The sequence below is a fragment of the Augochlora pura genome, chromosome 10, assembly GCF_028453695.1.
Source record: "Augochlora pura isolate Apur16 chromosome 10, APUR_v2.2.1, whole genome shotgun sequence".
Classification (NCBI taxonomy): Eukaryota; Metazoa; Arthropoda; class Insecta; order Hymenoptera; family Halictidae; genus Augochlora; species Augochlora pura.
In genome coordinates, this window is record NC_135781.1 from 6,252,068 (window position 1) to 6,263,326 (window position 11,259).

At 40.6% G+C, this 11,259-nt stretch overlaps 3 protein-coding genes and 1 long non-coding RNA gene across 5 annotated transcripts; 2 read left to right on the forward strand and 2 right to left on the reverse strand.

Moving 5' to 3' along the window:
* The first annotated feature begins 101 nt into the window (after nt 1–101).
* Nucleotides 102–5,041, forward strand: Daw (activin beta chain dawdle). Its single transcript, XM_078191995.1, has 4 exons — nt 102–1,256; nt 2,054–2,311; nt 3,397–3,779; nt 3,866–5,041. The coding sequence occupies exons 1-4, from the start codon at nt 791–793 to the stop codon at nt 4,031–4,033; spliced, it is 1,275 nt and encodes a 424-aa protein (XP_078048121.1). The 5' UTR covers nt 102–790; the 3' UTR covers nt 4,034–5,041.
* Nucleotides 4,684–5,938, reverse strand: LOC144475762 (uncharacterized). Of its 2 annotated transcripts, none has more exons than XR_013494923.1 (3): nt 5,880–5,938; nt 5,429–5,581; nt 4,684–4,824 (listed from the first exon to the last, which is right to left on the reverse strand). It is a non-coding gene; the product is annotated as an uncharacterized LOC144475762 (long non-coding RNA). The 2 variants fall into 2 exon arrangements; XR_013494924.1 differs by lacking the exon at nt 4,684–4,824 and adding an exon at nt 5,016–5,354.
* A 91-nt stretch (nt 5,939–6,029) lies between these two features.
* On the forward strand, nt 6,030–7,905 carry Fibp (acidic fibroblast growth factor intracellular-binding protein). The gene is made up of 6 exons (XM_078192000.1): nt 6,030–6,298; nt 6,419–6,620; nt 6,705–6,932; nt 7,023–7,250; nt 7,330–7,584; nt 7,655–7,905. Exons 1-6 carry the CDS (start codon nt 6,214–6,216, stop codon nt 7,731–7,733), a joined length of 1,077 nt encoding a protein of 358 aa, XP_078048126.1. The 5' UTR covers nt 6,030–6,213; the 3' UTR covers nt 7,734–7,905.
* Nucleotides 7,690–10,536, reverse strand: Pdhb (Pyruvate dehydrogenase E1 beta subunit). The gene is made up of 5 exons (XM_078192001.1): nt 10,071–10,536; nt 9,905–9,967; nt 9,301–9,507; nt 8,601–9,231; nt 7,690–8,516 (listed from the first exon to the last, which is right to left on the reverse strand). Exons 1-5 carry the CDS (start codon nt 10,077–10,079, stop codon nt 8,365–8,367), a joined length of 1,062 nt encoding a protein of 353 aa, XP_078048127.1. The 5' UTR covers nt 10,080–10,536; the 3' UTR covers nt 7,690–8,364.
* Between the last annotated feature and the right edge of the window lie 723 nt (nt 10,537–11,259).

The window sequence follows — 11,259 nt, forward strand, 5'->3', positions numbered from 1 at the left end:
ACGACGGGAACCGATGTCGCGACGGCAAACGGGGAGAACGTCGAAACGTCGCGGCGACGGCGATCTACGGAAAGAGGAATCGACGAAGAGGGACATGTTCGCGGCGCGTGCTTCTTCCCGCGATATCAATGCGATTCGTCTCTGTCCAATCCGCGGTGTCCCCCGCTCGCCGAGCAAAGTTCAGGCTTTGCAGAGAATCGATGCGTGACTAAAGCATCCCGTCCGAGAGTCCTCAGTCTTCGCGGATGAGTTAATTGAGTGGTCGGATCGACGAAAGCCGATCGACCGATTCCATACGAGCGAATATAGACCGGAAAGGATCCGTGGGATCGATTCACCCGAACCGGACAAGTGGCGCGCGCGGGAAGGATTCGTCTTACAACTCCTCCTCGTTCGAACAAGTTCCTCGCTTCGATCGAAAGTTCTCAGCGTTGACCGGTCATCCGGAAACGCGTCAAAATGCACGCCATCGAGGCGAAATTGATCTCCGTCGAAACCTGAAGCCAATCGCGACGGATTCGCGTCCGTAGAAGAAAGATCCAGAGGAAGGAACGGAAAGGGAGAGAAAAGAGAGCACGCGAGAGAGAGAGAGAGAGAGATACCGAGTGAAAGATCGAAAAGACCGATGCGTCGCTCAATGGAAAAACAGTGCAAATTCCACGATCGATCAACTTTTTTCACAGTGGAATCGTGAGAATAGAAAGTCGGCGTGGAAAGGTTAGTACGAACGTCCGGCACCGGTTCAGAAGAAGTGGAAAAAGTAAATAGATGATCGAGATCGATCGCAAAGATGCGTCCCGTTCATCAGATCGTTTTGCTTTTCCTGGTTGCGTTCGGCGGCGGGTTCAGGTCGACGAAAAATCATGTCGAGGCGATCTGGCCGAAAATGGAAAACCCGTTGAGTACCGTTCGGCGAAGTTTTTCTTCGCTGTCGGGGACTTCCGGTTCGCCCGGGCCCGAGCGTAGCACTTCGTTCGAGGAAGAGGATTGCGTAGAATGCGCCCACAACAAGATTAGTTCGCTCGCGAGCGATCCAATTTTGACCGAGTTCAGGGTCGAATACGTCAAGCAACAAATTCTCAAGAAACTGCGACTTTCCAAGCCTCCGGAGATATCGATGCCGCTCTCGACCTTGCCGAAGCCTCTGATAAACGGTCGTGTGCTCGAACTTCGACCCGGAGCGCCTCTCGAACCGGAAAAATCGATCGACAGTTTCTATGGAAAAACTGATCAAATTGTCGTGTTTCCGAACGAAGGTTAGTCTTCAGCTTGGTCTCCGCATTCTAATCCGAGTCCTTTTCTCGACAATTTCATATGCCACGCGTGTATTTCGAGCACGAATGGTCCATCGTCGAGCTTTATAGGCGAACGCATGATCTTTGCGAATAAATCGACGAATACGGGCCGAGCAGAGATTGCGAGTGCGTGCAACCGATTCGAAGAAGCCAACGCGACCGCGATAGATTTCCCTAGATCATTTTCCGTGCCGCGGTATTGCTCCGAGAACTCGGCTGTATACACTTTTACATTTTTCTTTCTTTATCGGAATTTTATAAGCAATGAACAACAATCTATCTATATACAGGGTCATCCACGCAACTTACGCACGTTCTGCAACTTCCAAAGTATGCATTCGACAACGATTGTTTTTAATACAAACATTGCACCGATTAAGGGATACAGTATGCAGTACATTTATTTTTTATAGATGACCTAAGAAAAAATAAATGTTTTACATACTGAGCTCCTTTGAAAATTGCAGGAGGTGTACAAGTTGCGCGAACCGCTCTACATATTTAATAATAAATATGTAGCGTTTAAATACTTCGCGTTTATAAATCATTTCAGTGGATCGTATCTATGTATGTTAGAAACGAGACCACCGCGTTGAGGTTACCGAGCTGTTAGGAAACGTATAGTCGAAGGTCAGGAGACGGATAACGAGAATTGGGCACTCGTATCTCGCGTGGACGTTTCGGGACAGCGCGCATCATTGGAAAATTCGATCCGATTACGGAGAGAACGTAAAGAAACGATGAAACATGTATTCTAGGTGTAGCCGACTCGAAAAAGTGTCGACACAGTTCAAACCATTTGACTGGGTTCAACCCCGCGGCCTGCTTTACGTTTTATCTGCCGAACGAGATGCAATTTGTGGACGTGACCTCCGCGCAGTTATGGTTTTACAAGGAGTACGACGAAAACGATGACCTGAATCAGACGTTCGTGCTTTCCGAACTCGACCATTGGGACCTGGATGGAAATTTTGAAAAGAACACGATGGTCGCGATCTTCGAGACCGATATCGGAGGTAGGTTCAATTGGAGTCGGTTATTGAAGATGCGATTCAAGTTCTGTGGTCTTTAGTATTTTGCTGTCGAAACCTGTCGCAGATTTTAATAATTTAATTATTTTTAATAATCTTTAATTTTCGTCCATCCAGCTGATTTCCTTATAATTGCTTAATAAGCGGACAGTCCAACAACGTTAACAACTCAACGTCTTCTACGTTGAACCGCATTCGTTGTCATTCGGCAGGGACTTTAGACCATGGTAACAGTATATCGGAAAAAATACAGTATCCTCGCGATACAGACGTATCGCGACGCTGAAAGAGAGGATCGAAGTTTGCCAGAGCAACGACACACGCAACATTTTTATTGCGCAAAACGTTCAGAACGGTACCGAATACAAAATCGGTACCGACTAACAAATGTGTTCACGTGATCTTGCAGCTGCACCACTTAGAAGTACACTCCCCTCGGAAACTATTAGAACACTTAAAATTAAATAAGTATGGAAACCCGTTAGGATATTGCTATAATTTTTTAAACATTTTACAAAGTGAATTATATTAAATTAAACATAGTTTACGCTATAAAAATAACGTTGATTTTACAAAAACGAATTAAATCTTCTTTTCATCGATATATCGGCCACGTTCTTTAGTTATTTTTTAAAGTAATCTCGGCATTCGTTTTATTAGTATTTTCTTCTATTGTTTCCGATACGATTGGAATCATGCATTTTATAATGTGTTCCGCCGATACTATTCAATGAACGATTTGCAATAAATAGAAAAGCTAATAGCTAGACTGTGGATTTTATGGCATTTGTGACAAAAATCGATAATTAAAGTCTAAAACAGTGAGAATATTATACAAATTTAAAAGACGTCTGTGTATTATTTTCAACTCACTTAAATTATTAACAAAAAAGAAGCAAATTTTATCTGACCTCTTTTCGTTCGAATTGTAAAAGATAATTTTTATGTTGCCATATTGCAGACTTGCAACTGCATGAAATATTACAATTTATACGAAATAAATACATTTAGATTAGGTGTACACCAATCATATCTCTCTCTCTCTTCAATTATTATATTTGATATTTCAGAGGGATGGGTTAAAGCAGACGTCAGCTTCACGCTGAACAAATGGGTAGAGGAGCTCCGACTGAACCACGCGATACAAATAGCTTGTAGCACCTGTTCGATCGACCGCGATACCGCGCCGGTGTCCATCGAGTTGACTTTGAAACCGTTCCTCGTGATCCACACGTCTCCGTTGCCGCAGAAGAACAGGCCAAAGAGGAATTCGAATTGCCTGCCGGAAATGAAGGAATGCTGCAGGGACGAATTGTACATAAATTTCGAAGACATCGGTTGGAGCGACTGGATCCTACACCCGAGTGGTTATCACGCCTATTTCTGTCGCGGCTCTTGTTCTTCCGCAGCTTCGTTGACCGCCAGCGGTTCCGCGTACAACAACGTAATCAGGGTGAGAGCATCATTCTCTTTCGTTCCGTTGTTCTCCCGCTTAATCTCAACCCTTACCCTAACTGGTTCTTTTGTTTCCTGTTCCAGAGGTTGTTGGCCAGAAGGGGTAACACGATGCACCGTAAAAGCGAGATCGTACCGTGTTGTTCGCCGACGCAATTATCGGCAATTCAACTGCTGTACGTCGATTCGAACAACACGATCACGCAAAAAACGTTACCCAATATGGTGGTCGAAGCTTGCGGTTGTATGTGAGGCGACCACGAGGAGTAGTCGATCGAGGCAGATTCGAATGAGAGACAAACAAAAATGCCGGACTTCAAAACTTCCTATTCGCCGCCGAGTACGCGACACGATCTCGTGGCTAAATGTTTCAGTCGCAAACGCTTGAACCCGTGTACATTGAGATATTCGCTTGGATCGTACATCAAAAATTTCACTTTTGCATTGAAAGCGGTGATACAGGTTAGCATCGAACTGCGAGTTACGTGACACCGATCGAAAGGAAGATGCATCCCATCGTTTGCACAAACGTATTTTATCCGTGTGAACGAGCGAAACAGTATTTCCTTTTTCTCTGTGTTCACTGCTTGCCGCTTACTGCTTTACCTTATATTACTACACTTTGTCATTTATACTTCACGTTCGGCCATTTGATTTCGAGCCCCTGAACCGGCTCTGGACTGTGCTGCAACCTATGACTGTTTCTCATAGAAATATTCGACTGTTTTTTCAAATTTTCCACGGATCCGTCTAGAGTAGATTCTTAACTTATTCGAACTCCTTTGTGTTTCTATCTGTAAACGTATTATGCCTCTGTAAACGCGAATAGAAGGCGGTTCGATGGAACGTTAAACGTTGTCGCCTCGAGCAGTCTATTTTCCAGACTCCGGCATCGAACTGTACTAGCGAAGAATTAGCACTATGTGCAGGGACGTGTGCATGCGCATGTGCATCAAACAAGTTAATAGACCCCGGTAATGATACTGCACGTTAATGTAGAACCGATTCTCATCTCGTCGCCCACGTAGTTGATCTGTACCAAACTAGAAAAAAAAAGAAAGAAAAAACTATTACAAGTTAATCGAAATCGTACCATGTGCAGAGAACAGCAGCAGGCGAGCGATAGCGGTAAACGAGAATTAAAAAAAAATAAAAGAAGAAGTAGAAGAATGGATGCACCAAAACTCACCGACTACATTAACTAATCACGCGCAATGTACTTATGGATATTGTATATAGACACACATTATTTACAACGTGTTACACGCGTTTTTCTTCAGCATAGGTCAAAAAGTACGCGGATTGTTATGTAACGTAAGAAGAAATGCAACGATGCGTCTCACCAAACTTTACCTTCTTCCGATTAGGCTACGTCAATAGCACTAAAATTCAAAGATCAAAAATACCAAAATTCTCACGGAAATACAGATATACTACGAATAATTTTTTTTTTAGTTCATGAAATAGCATGTATTTTTTAAACATGTGTGACCAATGTACAACATATCGAGCTAGCCGCGCTTTGTTCAAGTGTTTGTACAGCGCTGTTACATATAGCGGCCAAACGCTGAAACTGTTAGACAAATTGACCAACGTAGTAAAATATTCTCTGGAAATGTAACGCCATCTGATGTTACTATAAATTACCTGTTGTCCAACTAACCAGCTGCCGGCTATTAGTTCGAGCATTTTACCACTGTCCCAATTGGCGCTGAACAAATTTTGTGTTAGGTTTTATTTTTTCTCCAAAAGAGGCATCACAATCGCCCACATATACAAATTTATGTAAGTGCATGGTCGCTATAAAATATTAATTATGGCAAAATGGTGACATAGAAAACTAAACCAAGGATATGGCATTGTTTAGGAAAATCTACTATGTCGTATCGTATACAAAAAGATGCTCCAAGCCGAGAAGTCTGTCAAATTAAACGAATCCCCCTAAATATAGGTGCAAAAACATCTAAGATAACCAAAAGATTGAATGGGCTTGTTAGCTTCGTTACCTAATATTACTAATGGGATTTATTAACCGTAAACAGTAGATTACGTTCATAATAATAATTATAATAATAATTATAACGATGGTAATACATACATGTATTTCGTTTCGATTCGATTTCATTCGATTTCATTCGATTCGTGCAATCGAGAAGATTCTCACATGCTTGTGTACTATACATATATGCAGTATGTATATATGTAACATATGTACAATACCATTACCGCCGTCACTATCGATGTTGACGTTGACTTTTGTGCATGTACGTTACGCGACACGTATTATGTATTCGATAATGTATATAATCGAAGTTATATGAAGAAATTGATACGTATCATCGCAATGTCTTGAATTTTGCGTGCGGGTAAATCCATTCTTGGATGAGATCAGCTTTCGTTTCGTTTGGCTCGGAAAATATCGTGTGTTCAAGATGTTGTCAGAGGTTGACGTATTCATAAGTAATTATACCCTCGTCGATCCCGAAATATATCAGCTTTGGGTCGATGGTCATTCTTGTGAGTTTGTAAAATTTATTTCTCTGACAAAATAGAAAGCTCTGCGCATAAACATGACATCCAAAATCCTCAAATGTAATCCCTTTCTAATCGCTGTGTTTTGACGTTCTACTAACTTAGCTAGCGATGCGGTCAATATTTTGCATCAACGAGGTATATGTCATCTAACGAACGCCCCTATCGAGTTGGTTGCTTCCGACATCCTAGACCACTATCGAACTTATGCTCTTTTGGAGAAACTGCTCCATACACCTACAAAATTAGCGAGCGAACAACTTGCGTTTCAGATAGAACCTCAAACTAGTCAGATGCTTATTGAAATGTAAGAAAATTTATGTTAACAATGTTGATCCTGGTAATTTTTAATTAATGTTCGCCGTGTAACGATCACGGTTACATTTGCTAGGTACTACGAATTCGATGATATTGTTATCAGAGAATTGTTGGGCAAAAAATTAACCTCGAAAAGTAGGAAAGATATGGACGAAGTATCGGAAAAGACGGGTATTACGTTAAAAAGCTGTCGCAGACAGTACGACAACGTAAAACGAGTATCTAAGGTTGTCGAGGATTTGCCAGGCTCCTTGGTCACTAATATCGAGCAACACTTTTTACTATCCGAAGACCTTGCCAAGTAAACATAAGTCAAAAATCACGAATTACTATCGCACCACCTCGATCACCCCATAACATTATTAATTAATGAATACTTACGATCCCTTAGGCGATACGCGGCTGTGGTGTTCATCGCGTGTCTCAGATTCGAAATGAACAAAAGGAAGCTGCAATTTCTAACATTTCCGGATTTATATCATTGCGCCAATAGTATGATGTCACTGTGGACATATCGCTGCGTAGGTTCCGAATACTTCGATACGGATTTGGACAGAGAATTTTTATTCGAACTGGCAGACTGTAGGATATACTTGGAAAATAATGTACAACACAAACAGTATGTTATTTGTTTTTCGAAGTGTCTAATACTCCAAAATCTTTGAAAATGAATTATTTTTAGCAACGTTTGTTTGCAGTTTAGTATGTATCAAACTGAAACCTATGATTCCTGAACGTTGTTATCAAGAAGTGGACAGCAATTTTCGTTCCTACTCCAGAGCGATATTGGGACTAGGATGTAATCTTCATCGGTCCAGAGACCTAAGGTTCTTCTTTTTAGAATTGGTAGAGAAATGCATTGAACCATGGCGCCAAATCAATTGGAGTCACACGGATCTTAGGAACTTTCTAACAGTTTATACACAATGCGCGTTAGATATGCCTGTACTGAGGTGAGATGCAAGAACGTGTAGGGTAATGCGCTTAACTGGTCCCATTCAAATTGAACATTTAATTTTTCAGAGACGGAGGATTAAGGGACGCTTTCGAACGCTACATGACTGTCATAACATGTTGTTTATTACGTATGTATCATACATGACTATCGGCGGGGGACGACGACACTGTGCAAAAAATAAATATAGTTAGCATCGACGGGTAGTTAGTCATTACAGATGAAAGAATATAGACGGATTTTATGTACATTGCAATTTATTACGTTTCAGTAATAAATAATCGATAAACAAATGCAGCGTTTACACGCTCATTTCTTATACGCCGATAATTTACATTTCTTTTATGTTACCAACGTCCATTGCGTATATTCCACAACGCGTAATATTAATTTGTTATTGGATACTACTGCTCATACGTATACCACATCATATACATGTATGCATATAGTATATAGCGTATAGTATATAGTATATACTATGTATATGTACGTTAACGGTATTCACAAGTATGTTTGCTTGTACTAAAAACCAATTAATAAATAAACGTTTCACTTTGTATATACGCGAAAGTTTCGGAGTTACTTAAACATAAATTTCTATAATTTTTCTTATTATTATTGAACTTTGTACTTACTCTCCGCTACATGCTCTCTTTACCTAGCAAGGAATCTAAAGGATGCTAAATTAAGGAACGGGTAGAAGATGGTGAGTAAGAAATTGGCAGGAACGGTCAACTTGATGGGAAATTGAATTTTACCTATAGATTTCTAGAAATAGTTACTCTGCTACGCCAAGTACTTTGTTCACCGCAAACACTACGTCGGTCATTTGTGGCAGAGCAGCAGTTTCCAAAGTTTTTGCATAAGGCATAGGTGCATCGACACCTGTGACACGAATTACTGGTGCATCGAGGTGGTAGAACGCTTCGCCTGTAATTTTAAGAATAAATCGTTATCGTTCATAATCGAAACTACGCTAATACAGCAAAATAATAATATACAGTTCAGACTCACTTTCGGAAATTCTTGCGCTGATTTCCGCACCGATACCACAATGCGGCCAACCTTGTTCCACGGTCACAATGTGATTTGTCTTTGCTACCGACTGCGTGATAGTGTCTAAATCCAGCGGTCTCAAAGATCGAAGATTTATTACTTCAGCCTCTATACCCTTCCCTGCAAGTTCATTCGCTGCTTCGAGCGCTTGCTCGACTGCTTTGGAATGTGCCACCAAGGTAATATGTTTCCCAACTCGTTCAATTTTTGCTTTTCCAATAGGCAGAACAAATTCTTTCGACAGAGCTTCGTCCGACATAGGATACTGTATCCCATACAAGATTTCATTTTCCAGTACAACTACAGGATCAGGATCTCGAATGGCAGCCTTTAGTAAACCTTTGGCATCTTCACTAGTGTAGGGCGATACCACTTTTAAGCCAGGACAATGGCTGTACCAGGCACCAAAGCATTGTGAATGTTGCGCACCTACACCTGCTGCTGCTCCATTAGGACCACGGAAGACAACAGGAACATTTACTCTACCAGCAGACATATAAAACGTCTTTGCCGCAGAATTAATGATCTGATCAATTGCTTGCATTGAGAAGTTGAATGTCATGAACTCGCAGACAGGGCGCAGGCCAGCCTAAAACATTTTCACAATATAATATGACGTCGCTCTATGAAAAAAATACTGAAGTTGAATTTGGTCTACCATGGCAGCTCCAACAGCGATTCCAGCGAAACCTGCTTCCGTAATAGGGGTATCTACAACACGCTTATCTCCATATTTTTTCCATAAACCTCTAGATACTTTATAAGCACCATCATACAAAGCAACTTCTTCACCGAGCAAAAATACTTTTTCATCTCTTTCCATTTCTTCATCCAGGGCTGCATTCAAAGCGTCTCGTACGGTCATCTGTGAAAACGAAATACATAAGAGAAACTAACTAATAATGCAAGAATTTCTTGTTTCACGGCAACAAATTTGCATTGGCACAAAGAAACAGGATCGCGCATGAGAATTTAACAAATTTATCACGAAACTATTAGAATTAAAATCGAATGACCTTTGATGTCCTTCAACGTATAACGCAACCGATGCGCGAAAAAATAATTTACTTGTTCGAAACAAAAGATTATTGCAAGGTGATAATAATTGAGGGAAGGCCGCGAACAAATAATTAATTCCATAGAAACGTATGATCATTGCAGAGACAAGAAGTAAATATAAAGTAAAAGAAGAAGTAAAATGTGAGAGTTGAGGTTATGTTTGGAGACAGAGGTAAAAATTATAAAATCGAGAATATCCTCACCTGCTGAGCACCAGTCCATTTTGACGTCGAGAATGAACGACGGACGATATTTCGAACGGCAGACTAAAAACAATTGTTGACGATTTGTTGAAAAACGTTGATCTTTGGACGTTGTCTTTTACAGGTTGAACGTCAACTGTCTTCAAGATCCCAAACCTATACTTACCGGAATCATCGTAAGCCGTAAACCGTAAATCGTTTGGGTAATCTTCGAGCGTGTAATCGTTTTAATTTTCTATCGATCGGAAATAGTTCTGCTTCTAACTCGTTCAGTCTCTTTGATCTTGACGACAAGACCTCTGATTCTGATTCAAGATTAGTTCGACACGGGGTTGGCCACGAACCGAACACGGAACGATAGAACTAGAGAACCTCAAGGTCGACAGGCCAATTCTTATGAAACACCTTTGCCCTTATTAACGCACCGTACAGTTTGCATCGTGTCAAAACCCTCGTGCTTTGTACTACTTTGCGCCTCGCCTTAAGCACCGTAAAGGACAAAATGGTCGAATATCCAACGGGAATCGTTGCACAACCAATTCTTATTTCATATTCTACGATATCCGTGTCTCGCGCGTGACATAACAGATTGAGACAGATTTTGTAGAATTCGGTGTAGTCGTTGGCTACTGTAACGATGCGATAACTAAAGCTAGAGTTAGATAGATAGATAGCTAGATAAGGCTAGATGCATACATACGTACACGTATATCGTGATAGATATGTATGCATGTATTTAGACAGTAGAAGGAATGTGCGCGTGAGGGGAAAGCAAAATCGAGGGGATCCCCGTTTCCTCTCCCGTTAGTCTTCCTTGTACATCTGTGCACTACATCTTAGCCAGCCATTCAATGCAAACGATTATCTAACAATCTAACTTTAACCAATCATGTTTGCAGTTGTATTCGACTTTGACTGGTTGATTTCGATGAGTTAGTACGCCACACCACGGGCACTGGCGCTTTATTTTAAAATTCAAACACAGTGACCTAGAAATTTTAGGAACTAGGACAATTTTGCTATTGTTTGAAATAAAAAAGAAAATAAAAAATTTTCGCTTTTTATTTTCTTTTTACTTCGATAGAACCGTTACCATGCACATAAGTTAGCGAGATTTACAAAACGAATTTTCTAATTTATGTTATAGGCAATGATAAAAAAAAGTTAAAAAGCCAGAATCTTTTTATCTTTTTTTTGTCATTCCAAGTAATAAAGCAAAATTTAAAACAATGGTAACCTAGTTTCTTTAACATTAAAAAAAATAATCATGTAGTTCAGTTTTACAAAGATTATTACGTTTTAAATGGTGGACGAGTACTTTGATCCGTCATTGTATGTTGCGAAAGCAGCATTTT